Source organism: Lissotriton vulgaris, chromosome 12, assembly GCF_964263255.1.
Source record: "Lissotriton vulgaris chromosome 12, aLisVul1.2, whole genome shotgun sequence".
NCBI lineage: Eukaryota > Metazoa > Chordata > Amphibia > Caudata > Salamandridae > Lissotriton > Lissotriton vulgaris.
The window spans coordinates 631820371-631843838 of record NC_141700.1 but is presented as its reverse complement, the minus strand read 5'-3'; the positions used below and the strand labels follow the sequence as shown (position 1 = coordinate 631843838).

The 23468-nt window shown below is 44.7% G+C and overlaps 1 protein-coding gene across 1 annotated transcript in view; it reads right to left on the bottom strand.

Annotated features, from left to right (window-relative positions):
* Positions 1-23468, bottom strand: part of VPS9D1 (VPS9 domain containing 1) — a 339137-nt gene that overhangs the window by 242245 nt on the left and 73424 nt on the right. Inside the window, exons 4-6 of the mRNA XM_086945790.1 lie at positions 12727-12934; positions 10612-10723; positions 180-242 (exon numbers count right to left, since the gene is read on the bottom strand). Coding sequence (XP_086801916.1) covers positions 180-242; positions 10612-10723; positions 12727-12934 — 383 coding nt within the window. The remainder of the gene's footprint in view (positions 1-179; positions 243-10611; positions 10724-12726; positions 12935-23468) is intronic.

Here is a 23468-nt window from a genome sequence, read left to right as displayed (position 1 = left end):
TTCAACTACACTACACACTTAAAAACAATGACTTGTGAAATGAAACCCTCTTCCTGGAACTTAGCGTCCCTAACAGATAGCGGAACTCTGGTACCCTGAGTTGGCGACCTGCCTCCTTCGCCGCAGCCCCATCACTGTTAGAAACCTTGATCCCTTGCTCCCATATCAATAAAGGATACTGTTTCTTCTCTTGCTTTAGCAATCACCAGGTTTTCCATCATTTGTCGCTGTAGTGATAACGTCTAGAATGGGAATATAGACCAAAAATCATTTTGTGCATGAATACATACAGGAAGAAAGGAGAATCTAACAACAGGCATGAGAACATGCAGATAGACAGGTAAACTACACATGGGAGGTAAGCGAACAACAGGCAGACCCCTGCTGATAAAGAAATGGTGGAAATGCAGAACTAGACACTGATAAATGACCATGGACTGAACCTCTAGCTGGTAGCGAAGCGGCGAGCAGGCAAGAATGCACATAAAGGAGTATACCCCAGACAGAAAGAGGTACACCAAGAAAGAAGTGGAAGATCAACAGATCTACAAGCTGACAGAGAAGCAGAAGACAGAAGGACTAGAAAGAAAGGAGAATGAAACACAACCAAGTTTTAAGAGTTTGCTACAAAAAGGACTACAGAGACCCTGAGGCTGAAGCGGGTAGGGGATCAGGGTCATACATACAGGGTGCTTCCCTAGGCGCTTTGCACTCAGGGTCTCGTAGTAAATTTCAATCCATAGTACGGACCTCTGCTTCAAGAACAGATTGCCTAGCATACAGAGATTTGATTTTGTATTGTAGAAGTCTTCGTTCCTTTTCCTTAGAATGCTCTGTGGCGTTTCTCTTTAGCATCTGCATTAATCGCAATGTGGCTGAGAAAGGTAATAAAGAGTGCTCATTTTCCCACCACACTAGGTACACGGGTTGAAAAGTAGCAGTATAGAGATAGGTGAAGAAAGCAGTCAGAAGAAAAGAGCTTGCTAGATGGAGTAGGCAGCTGCAGAAAAAAAGCATACAGAAGGGAAAGAGAGGGTGAGATTTGAAACAGCCAGGAGAATAGAAGCCTTGCGTATTGGAGCATCCTCCACGGACAAGCAGGACATAGGACTGAGTCACTGGGGCAGTGCACAGCTCTGAGTGGGACATAGTAAGCACATTTCTAAAGGGGACCTATTTCTAATCTCTATGCCGTCTACGTCTTTGCAATAAAGGTGAGAGTTTTACTTCTATTTTATATAGAATTAAATATATGTTTGAGAATATGTTCTGGATCCTTTGGACCCAGAGAAATAGTCTAATAGTTATTAATGCTAAAGATTGGAGAAGGAAACGCTATTTGTTTGTTATCCAAGTTATTGGATTGTCCTTGGGTTCATACCCACTGAGTAAAAAGATCCATATAAAAAATCGTAGAACAATTTTATGAGGAAAAAACTAGTTTCTAATGATAATCTGTAAACACATTTGCCTAATTTTTTTTAAAGCAAATTGAACAGTAAAAAGAATGTCACTGGAGGCTACACCTCTGAAGACCTTATTCTCTAGTCTGAAAGGAAACCTTATAAGCGTATAGAAGTATCATTAATTCACGTAGAGTCAGTTTAAGCAAGCCAGGTTGTCCACCTCTCCAGGAGTGCAGCAGTGGCCACAATGGTAGCTGAAAGCCCTTAGGCTTTAAGTCTTGTGTACATCCTCACTGGAGTCTATGGGGGCCGGGCAGTTGTTCATGAATTTAATGAAGATTACCAGAATTAAAGACTATCATCACAAGTAACCATTCCTTCACCATTAAGGGATTTTCAAGAATATTCATAAGAACAGAATAAAATAGCAATTCTATACTCAACAGCCATTTGTAGGAAACATATCCATCATAATTGAAAAAAGAAATGCTGAGAAAAGAAATATGGCAAAAAAAAAAAAAGAGTCCAAGAAAATCGGCTGATGTTTCTGCAAACATAGCACTTCAAAATGATGAAAGAATGACAATTCCAACTGTTGTGCCAGTATGATTATAGCAGCAGTCAACCCACCGCCGAGGCAAAGAGCAAGTGCTATTCACATCAGTTGTACCCAACCAGGCAATTAATTAATGCACAAGCTGAAAGAGCACAGACATCTTGACCAAAAAGTAATCATTATTCTACTGCTAAGACAATTTGAAAAACAGAAGTTAAAATTGGACAATTCAGTAACTATCTAAATAAACCACAGCTCTCTGCATCCTGTTTGCAAACGTAATACATTTTAAGAATCCTGCCAAAGACCGGCACAATTCCCCCTTCAAATATTCATCAACAGCAGCTTTACAAGATCTAATATTTAGTTGTCTACAAATGGGTAGGAGCCAATAACACTTGAGAAAAGACCTATAAGGAAACATGCAAGTAATCTGAGAGACTCCTTCGTGATTCGACAACCCCTCAATCAATCAGGGGTTTGTAAAGCGCTGCTACTCATCCGTGACGGTCTCAAGGAGCTGATGGGGGAAGGGGCTGCTGATCCATCTGGGTGTGGAGGTTCAGTCGAAGAGTCAGGTCTCGAGGTCCTTCCTTAACTGGGTCAATGACGTGGATTGCCTGAGGTAGAGGGGCATGGTGTTCCAGGTCTTGGTGGCGAGGTAGGAGAAGGATCTTGCTCCTGTAGGGCTCATTTTGTTCGCCAGTTAAACATACATCATTGTATGCCTTTAGCAGAATCAGTCTAAGCTGAAGACAGAGTAGTTGAGTTTTGACAGTAAGTTTAGATGAACTAAGTACATATGATGGCAGCGTTCATGGTTGATAAAAGTCCATGGTCAAGTGCATGTGCTTTTGTGCGGATAACTTGCAAGTCATACAGAGCTGACAGCAACCGGACAGCTTTAAAAAGTATTTTGTCCAGCTTCCCCGGCGATAAAGAGGTTTGAATAAACTCACTGGCTACAAGCCGATCAATCATATTCTGGTGAAAGTTGTACAGTTCAGATTCCTTTTCTTGGATGACTCCCTACAGAAGCTGCTTCCTTCAGTTTGAGATAACTTGGCCAAAGTGATACGAAGTGGACATAAAGCACATAGTGTTGGCGAGGCAAGTTAAATTCTTACCTAACTTGGCCCTGCACCGTCCTGAATGGCAGCTGGAATAGGCGCCTATAACATTGGCATTGCAGGAGATCCAGACAGGATTATAGATAATGTTTGTAAACAAAGACACCATATTAGAGGATGGGCATCTGTTTATTGTTAATGACTCTACAGACTGCGGAAAGGTCTGGCCTGAGAGATTTTCAAGGAGGTTCTGGAAAGCAAAAACGAGAGCATTTCCCTTGATTGATAGTGCCTCATTATGTGCAGAGGGCTCTCCTTGATTGTTTAACCAAACGCCTAAGTATTTTATCTTGGAGATCCTTTCATCTTTCTGGTCATTGATGAACCGAATTCCTTGCTTTATTTGCATTTTACCAAAGACTAAGATCTTGGTTTTTGATGTATTGATGCCAAGCTTGCTTGCTTTGTAATAGTCTGATAGGCTGGTCAAAGATCTTTGTAACCCAACTGTAGTCTAGTCCATTAAAATCTGTTTATCAACATTTTGAAATTGGTGCAGACTTCTACCTGCTATTTTGGGAGGGAAGACTTAGACTGTGCTTAGATGGTCATTTAAGTCTACTAAATACAGGTTGAAAGTAAAGAGGCCAAGATGCAGCCCTGCTTGTATAAATCTTAATTGAAGCAGACCATTTGCTTGTTACTCTCACTTTCAGCCATGTGTTGGATTAGAGGCTGATGATGGCCGTCAGCAGGCGCGGAGGGACGCCAAAGATGATAGTTTGGTCAAGAGAAGGCCTCTATCCACCTCATCAAAAGCTGTGGCAGAATCAATGAACGCACTGTATAGTGGAGTTGCACCCCTTTTTAGGTCTCACCTGAGCCAGCGCGCATGCGCTGCAAGGCTGGGCTTCTAGTACGGGCTTTTCAACTCGCACCACACGCTCGTGCGTGTGCTTTTTTTCCATCACAACTATTTGTGTACATCTTTCTAAGAAAGACAGCACGTAATTGGCCAAAGGCGGGTGCATGGCCCGCCTTCTCTCTACCTTGGCACTGCAGCTCGCTCCCGAGCTGCCTAGGCCATCTGTTTCCAATTATCTTAATTGGAAACAGATGGCGGTTGCGCTGGCCCTGGTGCAAACTCCTTTTAGCACGTGCGAGCGCATGCCACTCCCTGGCTTGTTTATCTTTAATCACAGCCAGACCTGCTTTACCTCATGCACTTTCTCTCGCCCTCAGCATAGAGCTGCACCCTTGGCTACACACTGGCGCTGTGTGCAGTCGCGAGAGAGAGTGCTTGGTTTTGGTGTGACTGGCGCTATGCCGTCTCACTGATAATGTTTCCTCTCTAAGGGGCTGGTTTGTTTGGCATGGATAGACAGTCACAAAGAACACATCACTTGTGCTTCTTTCAGTTTCAGCAGGGGTCCTCCTAGGCCAATATACCTATTTGAAATGCTTCTAAAATTAATCATGCAGCTGTTATACAAATTTAAATTGCCTTACTTCCATCCAATAGCTTTCATTGAAAAATATGCCCCTTTGAAGAGAGACAGCTTTATCTCACCTACAGTTTTTGTTAAAATGTAGAGCGTCCATGTTTGAATCGAAAAGCCCATGTCAGACCTCTGCAATGCATTGGGCATGCATAGATCTGAAATGTACAGTTGCCATTGCAGAAACGTACTAGTCATTGCTCCCCGGATTCGCCGCATGGACAGCCTCTGTACGCATACAGCAAACAAGAAACACTGGCCCCCTAGACTTTCACTGAGTCAAATGGAGTACAGGTTCCGTATTTTGTCTTGTGGTGTTTTCTTTTGTAGCAATCTTTATAGTGCCTTTGACCTAAAATCAAAAGAATTTCAGTGGACACGCATTAATGAAACGTAGGACTGGTTTATTGGAATTTTTACCGCCCCAAAAAAAGAATTATTTTTTAATGCTTTAAACGTCTTTTCCATTGGAACGGGTGAAAAGAGGCATTGTCTGAATTATCTGTTATTTTTCAGAAGCCTTTAGTCGTTTATCGTGCCATTGTAGGCTCCAGTGACGTCATTTCTCGTCTACAATAGACCATAGTGGGAGATGATGTATTTTGTACAGTTTAGGACAAAAAAAATAATAGAAATCGTTGGCTAATTAGTGGACTGTGGCTTTCTTGCACTCCTTCCTACTTGCGATGCATCCGTCACTCCTAAAGACGGCCAGAGAGACGAACATCGCCAAAAGATGTGCTTCAAATCGGATGTAGTTTCGTTCTACGCAAGATAACAAAGCTGCCAACTCTACACACAGGTCTCTCTAGAGGCCCCCACTGCTGCCACCCGGGCTACAGAAGGAATCTATGCTAATTTTCAAGCGAATCAAATGCGAAAATCAATTGCAGATCGATAGAGAAAAATTGTCATCACTCCGTATTCCCTCCAACAGCAGAGGTTTTCCCTTCATTTGCTGTGTTGCTTCGTACAATCTTACTGATGAGTTCCTTCATGGGTGTGTTAATTCCTTTCTCAGCTGATATGGTCGGATTATCGTTCTATTGAAGTCAAATGTATATACTAGCAGGGCCGGTTTTAGGGAGGTGCGACCTATACGGCCGCACTGGGCGCTGACCTGGAGGGGAGAGGGGCGAGGGGCAGGGCACTGACCTCAGGGGGCTATGTGTTTAGCAATAACTTTCGATTTATTAGCACCTGATGCAGCGTTCCATGTGCATCCAGCTTTCAGGCAGCAATAAAAATGTCAAGATAGCTCTTGTGATTAGTCTTCCTGCTAGAGAGAGAGAGGGCAGAGTTTTGTCTAGGGGCAGCTTTGACTCGCCACAAAGTAGCACAGATGGTTAATGTGCCTGCTGCAAAGAACAGATCTGTGTTTTATGTGAATAGCTGATTGGATTAGTAAAGTCAGCCTTTACCAGCTCTTTAAAATAAATGAAATGTTATGTGAGAGAGGGGCTATGGAGAGATGAGGGGCACTTTTTCGGGTGGTAGTGAGGTAATCTGAGGAAGAGGTCATGGGGGTGGGGGTGAGTGCCAAAGCAGATTGTCGCACCAGGCGCCAGCAGCTCTATGGTATGCCCTGTTTACTAGTGTATATGATGAATGACCTTCCAGCTCGTGGTGCCCCGCTCCGCACACCTGCACCTGCCCTGCATATTCTGCGGATCAGTTTGCCCATTGGTCTATCCATTAGAATGTTTTGCAATTGGTTTTTGAAACTGTGTTGTTTCCTGTCTTTTTTGCTGATCTTTTCTTGGTGTGTGAGGAGTTCTCGAACCACTGCTGCTTACTTCTCGTTCCTGCTCATATTGCCTTAAGTTTTCCTTCAGTTCTTTCATGGGATATCTTGCACAAGGAAGGGGATCACTAGATACTGTACTGAGGATCCCTTAGGTCCAGGCACCCTTGTTAGCATGCTGCAGACTTCTGTACAGCACAGCTTAAAGACATAGGCAAAGTCAATATCTCTAGCTAAACACTTATAAGGTCCCAATGGCGAGACCTATTGGCTATGCCAATGCTTGTTTGTGGAGTGATCAATAAGTGCCACCACGCCTAACGAATTTCTTTCCGTCCCAATGCCCTTTTGAAAATCAGTTTGCGTTGCAGGGATGATTTTCATGTTGCTTGGCCATTCCTCCAGTTCTTTGTTCAGAATTTTTTCAAAACACATCCCCTCCACATCAAGTAGGGCAATGAGATGGACATTTTCAGGCCTGTCATAAGAGCCCTTCTTATGTATGGAAACCAAAGGATAGCCCCTCCAACTCCTTGGAACCGGATTCCTGAACAAGTAAAAATTGAAAAGAGGGGTCACCCTATTAGACCATTTTGCTTATTTGCCCTTAAAAGTTCTAGTTGGAAATCCATTCGGGCAACGAGCGCCAACTAGATGCATCGAATCCCAGGCATCGATAACCACACACTCTGTAGTTAATCCAAGCTTGGACTGGAAGCACATGTAGTAGAGTCTGGGCAATCAGTGGCTCATGCAACGAGATGAGGGGATCAACGTACAGTGGGGAAATGTATGCTGACCATCCAGGCACTGAAACGATGATTAATACCCTTATCTGTTAACCTTCTGAGAAGTTTGGAACCATAAAACAGATTTTTTTTGAGTCCTTGGATTTTACTGCCTTAAAAATAGTCTTCAATTGCTCATCTTGGAGCCACTGCTTCTCTTCGTGAAGGTGGCATCAAAAACATTTTCGAACAGTTTTGAAATTCTCCTTTAAAGCAACGTTTGCTGTATCCCTTTTCACCGCCCTTTTGCATCTGTTTAGCAATCTTTTTAGCAAGAGTAATTCTTGATTTTGTTTGTCTAAGAACGAATGCAGGGTCTTCACATCAACAATGCAAAGGATATCGAAGCCACTAGAAGCGATATTGTCTACAATGGAAGTGAAGTAAACGTTTTTAGAATTTGACCTGGAGATTATATTCTTCAATACAAAGCCTATTATCTGAAAATCTTGCAATGACATCTGACAGCTGCTTGCTTTTATCAAGAAATTGTCAGGGTTCTACCCCCATGCACTTGCAGAATACTATATCTGTCGACTTGTGGCTTAATGGAAGGACCTTGCATTGGTACTGGATGGTGTTCACGAACATTCTTCGAGATCCACAGCAGGTTTGTGTGATTGTTATGTGAAAATATAAACGTTGCTGATCTTTCGTACACATCCAATCCAACTGTTGAAAAATCTAATTTAAGGCTAGAATCCTGAATTGCTCTTCTCACACGCTGTATGGCGTTTTCAAAACAATTATAAACCTGTACTCCTTCTTTGTACCCATTTTGCGCATTACAATATAGCTTCAGTTTATATCATTGCCTTTCTGCGCTCTGCAGTATCCTATTGCTAAATGCACATGCCGTGAAACATTAAATAGTTAAAAAAATATAAAAAATGTAGATACTCATTCTCGTTTCTGGTGCAGGCGGCAAAGAGCTTGACATTTTTTTGCAGATATTGCTAAGCAGATCATGTGGGTGGAAAGCTTGGAGGTGCAACCTTGTACTTCAATGCATAAAAATTCTTTACAATGTTTATGATCCATTTGTCTTTTGTGATCCACTGCCACTCTCCCAGGCGTTTCACAATACTCCAGCTAGCGGTGAGGGTTATGGCAAGGGCAAAGGGATGAGGTTATTGTTTGGGTGCAGCTGGTAAGTATTCTGCAGATATTAACAACTGCTGACTTTTCTTTTCTCTGGAATATCTTTTTTATTGGTAGTGAGGCTTCTGCTGAGACTTATGACATCTCCCACTGTAACAACTGGATTAACAAACTTTCATTAATTACCTCTTAGGAATCCTGATGGTTGCGCTTTGGGATAATCTAAATAAACTCTTGCAATCACTCCCAAACAATCTAGATCTCCTTTGAAAGGTCGGGCACTTACTGGCTTAATGGTAGTTGATGATGTATTCACGTATTTTAGGTTGCAGCATCAGTCGTTCTACTATCCTCATCAAATGGAATTGCAGTTGCTGGATACCTTTTCCACACCATTAAAACAATGATGGGATCTGCTGCTGGGTGTAATCTTAGAAAAAGATCTTCTGCTCCAGAGGCTTGCATATTTTTATCAGAGGTGTGGCTGCCTGTTTCATAATCTCAAGAGTGGATCACAGTAGCTCAGGTACAAAGGGCCAAGAACATGGGTGTATGCTTAGGAAGAGGAAGCACGAGGAAGAGAGGCAGTTTCTGAAAACAAACAGAAACTAGCAAAGGCTTACCTGGTATCCTCAATGGCACAACATTGAGGGCACGTTTACTTCAACAGCAAGTTTGCTGAAGATGAGTTAGTCAACAGTTACGTCTTAGGGGTTGATCAACTTGTGTCAAAGACCTGTGTGTTGATCCTGACAGCAAACAGATGGTCGGGGAGCTGAGGACGCTGTCAACATTCATAGTACCACCAATGGCATCAGTTCTCGCTACACAGATCCTAAAGGAAGGGTCTGGTGATGGTGGTAACATGTCTTTAAACTCTTCCCAAGATAGGTGGTGGAGGAAAGGGAGTCATCAAGGGTTGACAGCTGAGACCCAGACACAAACTGTAAATAAATATACATTAATAAAGCTTTCTGAGGCTGATTGCTTCTCTGCCCCTCACTGCTCTGAATGGCAGTTTCTGTTGGAAAAGACATTTAGCAAGGGGTGACTGTTAGGCTAAGCCAAAAAAAATGAAAATATGCTGGCTGTCTTTTTCAGAATTATTTTTCCTATAGGATGGACACTTCATAAAGAGTGAAGATGTGCGAGAACAGAAAAAAATAAAGCACCAAAAATTGACCTTCTGAGTCAGAAAAATGAGGCGAAATTGAGAAAATCATAAATGATGTTAATAGTATGAAAAGAATTACAATTCAACAGAAAAAGATACGCAAAACCGAAAAAGAGGCAGAGCTTAATGTTCAGGGATCCTACTCAATCAAATGTAAACTGCTGTTTGACCCATACTGTCGGTCCGGCTGTAATATAGTGACAACAGTTTTCTTCCCTATGTAGAAATGCTACCCGACTCATGCCTTTCTGAAAATGTTGTTATTTATAGGTATGGTCATGAAAATATTTTAGCGAGTGTAACCTCTCCCAAAATATTTTTAAAGTCCAATTTGCTAAAAACAAAAATAAATGATGCCTTTAAATTATTAATATAAAAAAATGTTCATTTGTCAAAGTGTTCCGGGGTCCCACACATAGCAAGAAATAGGTTGTGTTTATGAATATCAATAAAATTCTATATTGCTAAGCTTTAAGTTCTTTACATACCAGGGACACTCCTTCAACATTATAATTTACCCCCATTGAACATGAACGCCCACAACCATATTGCCCTATTGCAAATTATAGGCTAAGTCTTGAAGTTGTGAGCAGTGCAAGCTATAATGGCTGCTATGGGAAACACCCATTACAGCGATGTCAATACATCGCGGTGCCATCGCACCGCAATGTTTACATCGCAGGGTAAATGGCATCGCATGCATTTACTGTGCATGCCACAACGGCGTGATGACATTAGCATCGCATTAGCATCGCAGGCATGTACAACGCACATCGCATGCTTGCGATCACGCGTTCTCTTTACTGTCTTTTACGGTAAGAGTTTCTGCTATCCGCGTTCTCTTTAGGAATGTCACTTGCTTGCGATCAAGCGTTCTCTTTACTATCTTTTATGGAAAGAGTTTCTGCTATCCACACTTTGATCCACTATCCACAGTGAGAGTTTCTGCTATCCACGAACCACCTCGATTCTAGGGTTCAGGGCATGTATTAGATTTGCATTATAGCATGGGACGTGTTGTTATGCGGTGTTAAAGTCTTTTGCATTGTTTTCAATTGGGATGCGACGTGATTGGCTGCGTTGTCATTGCTTGCGATGTAAAGGGACATGCGATCTAAAAAGGGCGAAGTGAGGGCATGCAATTTTACCGTTTGCGATGTGCTGTCATACAACCGCTGCTGTAGGTGGCATTCACCACAACCAGGAACAGGAAAAGTGGCATTATCTATCAGCCCCCACTTCAAGGATTCCACTCTCTACTTATGGCACTTACCAGAGAGGTCTTCTGGGTGGCTTGCTTGGGGTTTAGACGAGCCATTCGAGCTTCATACGCTGCCCTGAGCTTCTGATTCTGCCTGGATGCTTCTTCTAGGGGGCTGAGCTCTCTGCATCAAAGCAACAAATATTCAGAAGAAGAAACCACTACCTATTTAAACCTACACACTTTTTAACTGCAGTGCAGAATCTCACACCCCACTAAGGGCTTAGGATGAACAATACTAACTGAAACATTAATACAAGTTAAATGGACAATCCTGCCTACGGATAATAATTCTGATCAATATTAGCTACCGAGTATCGCTAACGGAATTCAACAACACAACTGACCAAAGTGAAAACCTATGACCAGTAACTGCCACATCTTTCTTCCAGAACTCACATTTGGAGGGAACCAACATACAGGTACCCATTAGGCATTAGCTAGAATTGTGTGTGTATATATTTTATAAATAAATATAATTACGAGCAGGGTTGTAAAAAAAAGCTTGATCTACTTTATAATACTCCAGGTTAGAAGTGGACAGGTTGGTCATTTTATGTTCTGGGACGGTATCAATTTGTAATGCACTGGTTAGTCCTCCTACGATTCTATACTGTGTGCATTCGGGTTACCATATTACTAAAAGCAGATTGCAAAATGTGCAGCCGGTAACTTTAAAACATTACTGGATGATGTGCTATTAAATGCACCTTCCTTGTCCGTAAGTGTACATATATTGCACATACAATTCAGATACATAACACCCCAAAAATCCAAGCAATAAAAGTATTTTTTTAAAACCATGCAACATTCATAAATTGTGCTTCTGGTGCGTACCTTAATATACACGGCTACAGAGACCAGTGGCTAGAATATATTCTATCACTGCTCTAACGGGCATGTATTGCTGCACACATGTTCAACGTCAATGTCAACATGCTTTGGTGTTGGAGGTACCGTGTGTGGTAAATGTCCTCTCCACTGTTCTTCAATAGATAGACTGTCCTATGTCTTCTGTGACATCATAGAATGCCTGTCTGACTCTCTGGCTCACTGTGTCTCTCTCTACCCGACTGTGGCAGTTTGTCAACTCAGGCTGAGCTGCTAACAGCTGGCTCCTGGTGGGGTCTACTCTTGTACTTGTTATCTTGGAAGGAACTTACAATAAAGAATCTTACCTACACAGTGGACTGTGCATCTTTCCTTTACTACAGTGTGTGTGGCCATCCTCGGGTTAAAATTGATAAATTAGTTAAGCATATCCTGTCATCGTATTTTCCTAGGAACCACTGATCCATATACTCTGGCTTTTAAAAGACTTGTCATTTGTAGAATGAAACCTTCGGATCAAGTACTGAAGTCAGCACCTGATCTGCATCATGCTGGAAGTCTTAGTTTTGCCAACTCTATTTCTTGTCAATGCTGGATTTTCTTTTAGCATCTTAGCTTCTATCTTTTTTTAACTGGTGGCAGGGTGATGCCCACCACACAAGTGCCCGAAGATGCTCAGCATGTGCGTAAAGCTAGCTGGTAGGCACCAGCAAATCTAAATGTAGCAGTGCTGCTGCCAGGCAGGTCAAGCCACTCTCTAGCCAATAAGCAGCAGTGAACTGGTCAGGATGAAGACTGCAATCATTATCCAGTAGTGTGCAGCAAACCAAGGATAACTAGCTGTGTGTACCATATAGAGGACAAGGTGCACTCACATACAAGCCAGCCATGTCGTCAGGACTACAGAGTAATACTTATGCCATTGTTCAGTAACGTTGGTCTTCCTATTTTCAAATGAGCAAATAGTGAAAAAAATTCTATTGACCTTTTCTTGAATATTTTTATTACCTAAACTCTCTTTGTTTTAACCTGATTTAACTGTTAATCCGTATACTCCATTAAAGCTGGGGCAATAGTTTGGTGAAAACACCAATTCATGAGAAATACAGGCTAAGACACGCTAGAAATGCAGGCTAAGACATATTTAGACAACGCTCTCTCTTCATTTGGAAAACAGGACAACCTTTGCTACAAATCACAAAAGCACCAGGTTTGGATGAAGAAATTGCAATAATGACATTTGTAAGCATCTTATTTCCTCGGGTTTATGTCCGTCTGCATGTTAAGTAGCCTTACTTTTTAGAGTACTGAGCTTCAGCTGCCTGCATCATCTGGAAGACGTCAGGTGGTGGAAAGAGCAAACTACTCCCTCCTTCATCAGAAAGACCCCTGCGATGGCCGGTGACTGTTTCAGGGCCCGCAACAATGGTGCTCGACAGCTCAGGCACAGGAGCAGAAGTTATATTGTGTGTACTATCAGCAACCGACTTCGCCATGCATTTTTCTAAAGAAAACAAAGTATTAATGAAAAAATGCGAGGACTATATGAAATGGCAACAAATTGATTCTAAGACCAGAACTCAGTGGAGCGATATGAAAGCATTCAAAGCTACCAGAATTCTTAAGAAGTTCCATATTATGTGTTCCATCTAGTATTTAGTTTTTATCTGGAGTAATTACTGATAATTTACTTTTGTTCATTATAAAATCAGTACTAAAAGTACTTAAGTGCAAAGCAGTGCACGCCAAAAAGCTGCAGTGGCTGCGCATCTCACACCTGATATTACACAATCAGAGGCCAACTGGGGAGGGAAGAGTGAGGATTGTAAGAGGGGCTGCCTGAAGATTGCCAGTCAGGCATTACACAACTCCACAATTCCCCCCCAGATGAGGTACATTTAGGTCTGTGCTACTCAGAAGGGCAGACACCCCCCCCCCCCGCACCATACCACTGTTACATAAGTCCAATACAACAATTACAACCACAGTCACTCTATAAAAATTGTACAACAACGCCTGCTCCGAATCTGACTACGATAAGATATACTTCCTTGCTGTTATAATTTACTTAAGCAGCCCCAGACCGGCTGAAGCTGTGCATTGGCTTATGACATATGTACATTCTATGTGGCACTTGTGGCATCTAGGATTTGATTTATGCATTTCTGTTGTTAGCTGTGCCTGGCATGACTGCGGGTTGGGGTTTCTATCTCTGCTGCAATAAACTACAGTCAAGAGCATCCAGTGTGAGAGCTGTTCTTAATTACTACCCTTCCCCTTTGTTCAAGTCACATTTTTAAGGGGGAAAGGACCAAAGTAGAGAGTACCTTCGCCTCCAGTTCTTGCTAGGTTCTCAACACTGCTTTCGTCTTCGTTAAATTAGATAGATGACGGTCAGGAGAGCAATAGTCTATGCTCTGCCAAAGTCACATTTTTGAGTTGGATGGCTTCTCCGAGTATGCAATCTCTCCATCTTTTTATGGTTACTTCCACCATTAAGGTACAATCAGGTCCTGACATTTGCTTTCCCAAGTTTGGGGTAGGACGGGAGGTGTTCCTCACAATTGCAAGTACCTCCCAAGGTGAAATGTTTTACGGGCAGCCAACACTTTAACCAGATTGTGCTGAAGCGCCTCAGAAGGCACCTCTGCTGGAAACCCTCAGGATTCTTTGGCGACTACCTAAACGTATGGTATGCAACATTTCCTCTTTTTCTCCAGCTGTACCATGGCTGCCATAGCACTTTGCCTGAAAGATCATGCATCTTGAGTCTCTATCTTTACTTTATGGCCTTCCAGCGCTTTGACCCTGAATTCCGTCGATTCAAATGTGTTCCTCTTTCAGCATTCTACCTGTCAAATCTTCCCATTTCCCCTCAATATAATGCACATCATAGCCCATCAGTGACTACTTTATTCCCTAGATGTTCCTTAAGGGCCTAAATTGAATGCGGCAGGGTCTTCCCACTGGTGACTACTTTGCAGTCTCCTTCCTGGAGGATCTTGAGGCTGTCCCCTTAAAGCTGAAAAATATTTCCTTTCCCTTTCTTCTGTGCGGCCGTGTTCTTCCCATTCAGTTTGCAGTATGTCTAGAAATGGTTTCTGGGGGGGAAGGGCAGATGCAGACTCACATGTCACTAGTCCTATGGCCTTCTTATGCTCTCACCAGGCCCGGAATCTTTGGGACTGTAGCTCCCCCTGGTGATCACAGCCAGTGGGGATCTAGTCACAAATGTCACTCCAAGCATGCGTGTGGCAAAATGTGGAAGGGTTCTCCCCTTGAAATCTTTCCTATTGGTTTCTCTATCCCCATGCAGCCTTTTCACACTTCTCTCTCATTTGTATCCCCAATGTAACCTGAAGGCTGTCAACCACATTTACTTGTGTAACAATAGGTAGGGGAAGACAAGGATCAATTGTGATCCAGTAGGGCATTGATTACCATTCACAAGAGAAGGGAATGGAAGGTCTGGCCACAGTCGTAGCCCCAGACATGAAGACAACAAAAGAGATGACTGGGCTGTTCCTTAGGGAAGGAAGAAGGAAAGGGTCACTAGGGAAAAAGGGTTAGTGCTCAATGGAGGACAACCCCTGGGTATCAAATTTGTTGGATATAATGGCCTCACACACCCTTGCGAGTGTCATGCTTCATCATCGGCAATGCTCCTCGTTGGGCAGGTGGTGCAATGCCCAACGGGCTCACCTCAAAGAGGGGCTCTTTATCTGAGATCTTTTATCCAACTGCCTATGGGTGAAGTGGGGGTGAGGGGCCAGGACAGAGTAGATAGTGTGGGTGAGGATAAAATGTGGCACAAGGTACCGGAAAGCAATTTTATTCTGGTGGTCCTCTGCCACAAGTAAAATCAAGGATAGCCGGTGCTCATGGGGACTATGGTTTCCCAGAGTGGACCAGGGCTAAAGTGCAAATGGTGTGGTCAACATGTTTCTCGCTTCTATTACATTGACTGCGATTCTTCATGACTTAGTAAAAAACTACAATCTACAAAACATGACCTAATGATTAGTATCAGTTTAAATACAGCACATAAGTTGTACTACCTGTATGACACTGCTCTTGCCTAAGGGTTAGAGTTATAGGGTGTCAACAGTACCCGGTGGGCCTGACATCAAGGGAGAAGCCATAAAGTTTGAGGTTTCTACTGCTCGTGTCATGGCCAGTCAAGCCTACCCATCTCACCGGCAAAATGGATTCTCCCTTGATGTCAGACCCACCGGGTACTGTTGACACCCTATAACTCTAACCCCTAGGCAAGAGCAGTGTCATACAGGTAGTACAACTTATGTGCTGTATTTAAACTGATACTAATCATTAGGTCATGTTTTGTAGATTGTAGTTTTTTACTAGGTCCTGAAGAATCGCAGTCAATGTACTAGAAGCGAGAAACATGTTGACCACACCATTTGCACTTTAGCCTTGGTCCACTCTGGGAAACCATAGTCCCCATGAGCACCGTCTATCCTTGATTTTACTTGTGGCAGAGGACCACCAGAATAAAATTGCTTTCCGGTACCTTGTGCCACATTTTATCCTCACCCACACTATCTACTCTGTCCTGGCCCCTCACCCCCACTTCACCCATAGGCAGTTGGATAAAAGATCTCCGATAAAGGGCCCCTCTTTGAGGTGAGCCCGTTGTGCATTGCACCGCCTGCCCAATGAGGAGCATTGCCGATGATGAAGCATAACACTCGCAAGGGTGTGTGAGGCCATTATATCCAACAAATTTGATACCCAGGGGTTGTCCTCCATTGAGCACTAACCCTTTTCCCTAGTGACCCTTTCCTTATTCCTTTACTAAGGAACAGCCCAGTCATCTCTTTTGTTGTCTTCTAACCACATTTCCTTCCCAATTTTCTCAGTTTCTTTTACTGAAGGACTCAGTCTATTTCACTGTTAATGAGAGATGAACCATACTCTCCATATATGGGTTCCACTGACCTCTCCCCCTGAAATCCCCCCGTTGCGTTCTCAGGGTGCTTGCTAGCTGCTATTTTGGTCGCTATAGCATCTATTCTCATTTTGATATTTGTTATGGAGCCGTGGGTCAGTCACCTCCGCCTTTCACTCCCTTCCTCGCAGTGACTCCTGTTGTTCTTCCGAGTCTCACTATTGTGCTCCCTCCCCACTGGTGGGCTTCCAAGGTGAGGGGCCCTTGGCGCATGAGAGCCTCTATTCACCCTCAACACAGGGAAACATTTTCAAACTTCAGTTACAGTTGCTCAACGTATTCCTCCAATGTCTGCTGCTCCTAAATTCAGCCCTTCAGCGTGGATAACATTGGTAATTGGCAGTTCTCCAGGTTAACCTTCGTAGCGTCAGCCTGTGACAGCCATTTTGATCTGTGGCCAAGCTCTGCCGTGATTTGCCTTTTAATCCTTGTTCTCAGCTGTAACAGCTAAACAGATGGATTTTAAATACTCCAATAACTGGAAGGCACAGTTACCAGACTGCAATGTTATTGTTGTTCTCTGAACTATACTTAACATATGCTACATGTACTAGGTAGTGTGTCGTTTTGTATGCCATTTATAGTGAGTTTACAAGTGCAAGCTCTGATATAAAGCTGTGACGGGGGAAATCAATTGGCCATTTCTGATCATGAATTGCACGAGTGGTTCTGATGTGTCCCACTTCCCTCAGTGCTGATGGCAGTTCTGTTCTGTATTTTTGTCCTTATTGACTTAATCAATACACACTTCTTGAGTGATTCCCTTCCCCTTGACAGCACTAATGTGGAGGAGGCCGACTTTAAGTTCAACGAATGGCTTACTGCAGCGATCAACATCTATGCCCCTCCTACGCGTCTTTGCAGCTCTAGGAGTCCGGACGCACATAAATGGTTTACACCTGAGCTTAAAAAACTGAAACTGGAAGTGAGGCAAAAGGAAAGAACATGGCGCTCCCAGTATTGCCCTTTAGCCAGGGCCACGTACTGCTTAGCCAGGAAGACATACCAAAAAACTCTACACAACCATAAGACTGCCTACTATTCATCTAAAATCCTAAACTCCACCAATAAGTCAAAAGAAATCTTCAGGATAGTAAACGACCTATGTAACGAGGACAGAACCTCTCCTCCGGTAGTTCCTACACAAGCGCTATGCAACTCCCTGAACGACTTTTTTCGCGACAAGATTTTATTGATTAAACAGAACATCTCCACGCTTCCAGCTTGTGCCCCTGTGGATGACATTCATTTTAATCCCTTAACTTTACATTCTTTTCCCCCAATTGATTTGAAAACCTTCTTGGAATTACTGTCTAGAGTCAAATCAGGCTCCCCTATGGATGTCTGCCCCCCCCCAATTATGAAAGAAATCGGTCGAGCCATGCCCAATAGCATGATACCCTTGCTTAACGACTCTCTCACTTCAGGGATTGTGCCCAGTAGTTTTAAGCAGGCCTTACTGATACCCCTCACCAAGAAACCAGGTATTGACCCGCTCGACCTCACGAACTACCGGCCTATATCCTTGCTGCCCTTCCTATCCAAAATGTTGGAGGCTTATGTCACCAACTGCCTCTCAAACTTCGTGGAGGAATCGGGCTATCTTCAACCCAACCAAGCAGGATTTCGGCCTGGTCATTCAACCGAGGCAGTAATATTGGCCGTCCAGAACACCTTGAGGTCCAATGCTGACAAAAATCTTCATCAAGCCCTGGTACTTCTTGACCTGTCCGCTGCATTCGACACGGTTGACTATTCCATTCTGGTCAACCGTGTCGAACAGGCAGGCCTCAGAGACTCTGCTCTAGCCTGGCTGAAATCGTTCATTTCTGATCGTACTCAGTCTGTCAGCCTAGGTTCTTTTTCTGCTGCTAAAATTAAATCCTTTTGCGGGGTGCCCCAAGGCTCTTCGTTATCTCCCTTATTGTTTAACTTGTATATGCGGCCCCTTCTTTTTGCCTTAAGAAAGCACAAAGTCACTGTATACAATTATGCAGATGACTTGCAGCTAGTCTTCGTACTTAATTCCCCAAATGCTGTGGAGGACTTTCAAGCCACTATGACTTTAATCCAGAGTTGGATGTCCTCAAATCATCTTAAATTAAACCCGGGGAAAACTGAGTTCATCCTGCCCGGTAAGAGCGAAATCAGTTGGAGCCCTAACTTCTGGCCTGTTGATATGGGCCTCCCCCCCAAGAAATCTCTGATTGTAAAAAGCCTGGGGATAACCATCAATGAGGACCTCACGTTAAAATCCCAGATTGGAACTGTGGTTTCCTCTGGATTTTTCCAATTGAGAAAAATCAGGAAAATCGCAAACTTCCTCACCCATTCCGCCCTAATTCAGGTGGTCATGGCCCTAGTCCTCTCCCACATCGACTTCTCAAACAGCCTATATCTTGGCCTACCTGTAAGCCAACTTAGAAGGCTGCAGTACTTGCAGAACCAGGCCGCTAGGCTGATCTGCAATGTACCCAAATGGCAATCGATTAAATCAGGCTTAGAGTCCTTGCACTGGCTACCTGTGGCTCAAAGAGCCGAATTTAAAGCTGGGTGTATCATCTTTAAGGCATTGCAAGGCAAGGGACCTCTATTCATCAGGCAGCTGATTGGAAGATATGTTCCTTCACGCAGTCTGAGATCGGCTTACAAAGACCTACTTGAGGTACCACGCTTTAAGAAAAAACGACAAGGAGGCAGCAGTTTCCATTTTTTAGCAGCTACCTTATGGAACTCTCTGCCACTAGCCCTCAGACAGAGTAAGGACCTCCTTGCCTTTAGAAAGGCATTTAAGACTCATGTCTTCACACAGGCATACTTGAAATAAAGATTCTCGCAGACTCACCCCTTGTTATGTTTTTTATCTCTTTCCAGCGCCAAGAAGCTCTCGGGCGTATGTGCGCTTTATAAATTTTTAATAACAGAACATAACATCATAACACTATTAACAAGAACTATTAAGATACTTTTGAAATGTTTAAACCCCCCCGTTCCCCTGTTGCAACAAATGATTCAGGAGACCAAGGATGCCCAATTCTGTATTGAAGATCCAGTCCTTATGCCATGTTGACCAAACTCCTCGAACTGTGCTATACCTCATTGCTGAGATAAATGATAAGCAATTTGAGGCAGAGGAAGTGAGCAGTGGTGTTTATATAATGTGAAAACCCCACCAATTTGCCCTCACATCACAGAAAAACGCTTAGAATAAAAATAAGGCACACATTCATTCAACTCTCAATTACACATCAAATCTGCTTGGCTCCCTGTCACTAGGTGCCCCAGACTCCTAACATTAAACAGCATTTTTAAAGGAACCCTGCCATGTTATGAAGTGTGGAGGCATCTTCATATACATGATCTCATAGACAACGAAAACAACCCAATACAAAAGCCCCTCTTAGATCCTTTGCTACACAACCTCATCATTCTCCCTATATTCTTCTATTCTTTAGAACCATCCCTGAGGGCTACCTTTACCCCATTCAGTATTGCCAGTGTGACAACATCACAATAAGAAGGCCGCTTGTAGCCAGCCAGATGGCTTAAAGAGCTCAACACTGATTAAATGTGAGGTGCCTGCAGGCCACAGAACCAATGGCATCAATTCATAGGGAGGCCAAAAAGGTCCTTCATTCTTCCAATACAAATACAAAAGTACCATTAAGTTGGATAAAAGAAATGTAGGAGAGTAGGGTCTGCAATCCTATGATCACCCAGATTTTTTGCTTTTGTTTCACTGGTTTACGACTTTCTCTGGCTGTGGGCCTGCTAATCAGACCCACAGCCTGGCTGTTCTCTTTCTAAATTACGATATGCACCCTAGGTGCATTTACCAATTGGTACTGGGCCACCTTATCAGACCCCGTAACGCAGGGCATAGGTGTACCCAGGGCCGCCAGGGGCTGAAGCATGTATTATGCCACCCCTGGCTGGCCTCCTAAATTTGACACAACTGGCTGCACGACAGCTGGGGCGAAGCCGTGTAACCACCCTTCGCTTTAGGTATAGTAGCTCTATATCTAACCATACAATGGACACCCGAGTTCCTATCAGTCACTCCTATGGCAGGCCTTAACAATCCTGAAGGCAGAGTGCGTGGGCTCGTGTGAGCTAGGTTCAGGCCCGAGCCGAGCCCGGTTGCAGCTTGCGGAATCAAGACCCAATGGCTGTTCCATAATAACGCGTACCATAACGGTAACTCCGGTGTCGCGTTATCCAGGCATGTCGAGTAAGGTGTCATACGAATCGGGGTGCTGCCCTCTCACCAATTCTGGCGATGAGGTTAGCATCCCACCCTTCTAGAGGGACACGACATGTACGTAACTGTGAACCCCGGTTAAAGTTAACTGAAGCCTCAGCTCCACAAAATGGATGCTGCCACCACAGACACGAGTCTGACCTCCTGCTGCTGGGAGTCCTTCCAGCGAGGAGCACTTGGACAAAGGGTTTCCCGTCGAGGGCGGTGTTCGCACCGTCCCAGACAGGGTTTGTGTATTCTGGGTAGGTAGGGCTTTGGCGAGAAGGTGACTGCGGAGTGGCACCCCGGTGCTCACTACGCATCTGCCGGTTAGAACCAGTTCCAGGGGCGACGGCCCTGGCCTGGGGAAAGTCCGGCAGGGGAGAGGGGTGTAACTACCCCCCTTCCTGGTCCCACCCTTAGGGCAGGACCTAGTCATGTACCCACCCCTTTCTTTAGAATAAAGACCGGAGCGGGGACCCTTCCAAATTAGATCATCTTTGATTCAAGAACTACTTTCTACGAAAGGACATTCAAGACTCTTCTCAAGATTTCTCCCTTGTGACTAAGGAGTAGTCACCCTGCATCAGCGGGCACCAACTAAGAACTCTGCGGTTTGCTGTAAGTCCTTCCTCAAGGAATCCGACGGCCCAGCTCGACGAGAACCGGCTTCCCTGGCACCTCTGACCTCTACCCCCGTCATCAGCTCAGCTGTGATCTGTGGGTGCGACGAGACCTCGAGGGACCGGCCATCATCAGAACCTGCACGCTCTTAACGCCAGCACGACCATCGAGGTAACTCTCTGGTGAGTGCTCTGGGGTCAGAGAAGCCCCGACCCTGAGCCGCTCCAGCACCGAAGTGCAGTCTCCCAGCATCTCCACGATCTGCGTGGGGCCCTTCTGCTCGCTGCTCAGCACGTTGTCTGGTCACTAGCTGCTGGCTTGTGCCCTTCTGTGACGACATCCGAGAATCATCACCGCTGGTCTGGTTGCTCCAGACTGGCCCTTGCTTCCGTCTTTGCGAGAAGCGCCCCGGACCCTCCTGGTCCACTCAAGACGCCATCTTAGGCCCACCACGTGGCCCTGAGAACTGCCAAGGCTTGTTGCCCCATCCTGGGCCCAGCGACGCCGACAGCATCATCCTTCGTGGGACAGCTCGCACCTCCGCCGTGGTCGCCGACAACGCCTCCTGGTCCGTGAGACTGCAGAGCCTAGCGTCGCCCACTCCCCTGGTCGAGGTGACGGCCAACCGGTGCCTTCCTGGTACCCTCTGACTACTGGCTAGTAGTACGAACTTGGTCCCCTCTGCTTTCAGGTTTCATCAATCTCCGATCCAGGCTTGGATCTCTACGAACTATTCAGCACTGGTCGCCGGCCAGCAACTCCTTTTCTTCCGGCTCCTGGCTCGTCAGCGAAGACCCCGACGCCTGTAAGACTTGTGCAGCCGCAGCCCTCGTGGCTAGGTAACTCGGCATTTCGGTGCCTGCATAGCCTCCTTACTCTAGGGTCCTGAGTCCCTCGCTTCCGACTTGCCTTATCGGGTCCGCCCGAGACCTTAATCTTTCCGTGTCCTCGGACACTTGTTTTAATTGTGCACTTGAAGTATTTGCTAAAGAGATTTGGTTTGTGCTTAGTACCCTGTCCTCATAAAGAGTACAGGGCTGTTGTGATTCTTAATAAATATACTGTTTATTTTCATAACACTTGTGTGGTGTCCTTTCACTGGGTGTTCAAGGGGTACGTGTGTGGTAAACAGCTGGCTTAACACGCCCTCTCGAGTCTTTAGCCTTAGACTGCTCGTATCCACGCTACTAGGATAGCTGGTCTATAGGTTGACTTACAACCAAACACCATAAGGGTCGTTGGAACGATACATAGCGGTCGCTAGAATAGCGAACGTTGCATATCGGGCCAACTTCTCACATTGGTGGCAGCGGTGGGATTTGAGCTTGCTGTTGTTTTACCACACGTATCCTAAGAATATCTTGTTGAAAGATCGCACAAGTACTGTTAGTACATATAACTAAAAGCTTAGAATACTCTGAGTTCTACTGAACCAGCTGTTGTAGCTCCTCAAGGCTTAGCACACCTTGGCTACAACTCTTAGCGAGGGTACAGTAGGTAAACACGTAGTGTAGGTAGGTGCATCACTTACACCACACTAGAACCAGTATGTCGGACAAAGGAGGAAACTCTGGGTCTCCCCTTGTGTCAGTTGACCCTCCACAGGTCATCCCTTCAGGATATACTGTGCTGAGCTTCAAGGAGTTAAGACGACTGTGTCACTCCAGGAAGATTCAGCAGGGGTCTAACCCCACAACGTCCTTTCTGATTGGTCTCTTGGAGACTTATGATGCCAGGAGAGCTGAGAAACTTCGTAGCTCTTCTAATCCAGAAGGAGACATGCCTCCCCTCGAGGGAACCCGAGACGATCCTGACCTCATCCACCTCGCAACTGAGAACGAAGATGTGGAGGAGGATGAGGATGAGGATCTCTCTGGGGATGAGGCAGATAAGGGACAGGTAGAAGTCGTCAGACTAAGCAGGTCCAACTTAAGCAAACATGATAGCGGTACTGGGGGACCCCTGGGGCCACTATCAGGTCAGCTTAACATTGGGAATGGACGAGCCCGATCTCTGTCAAGAGACTCTGGCGGATCCCTTCGAACCAATGGCTCTCACAACTCTTCTCAGAGAGGGATGACGTCCCCTCAGAGGAGAGTGTACGAAGCTAAGGAAAGGGCAGCTAATCTGAGGATCGAAAGGGAAGAACTTGCCCTGGCCAAAGAAAGGCTTGCCTTTGCTAGAGAGCAACAGTTAAGTGGGGCA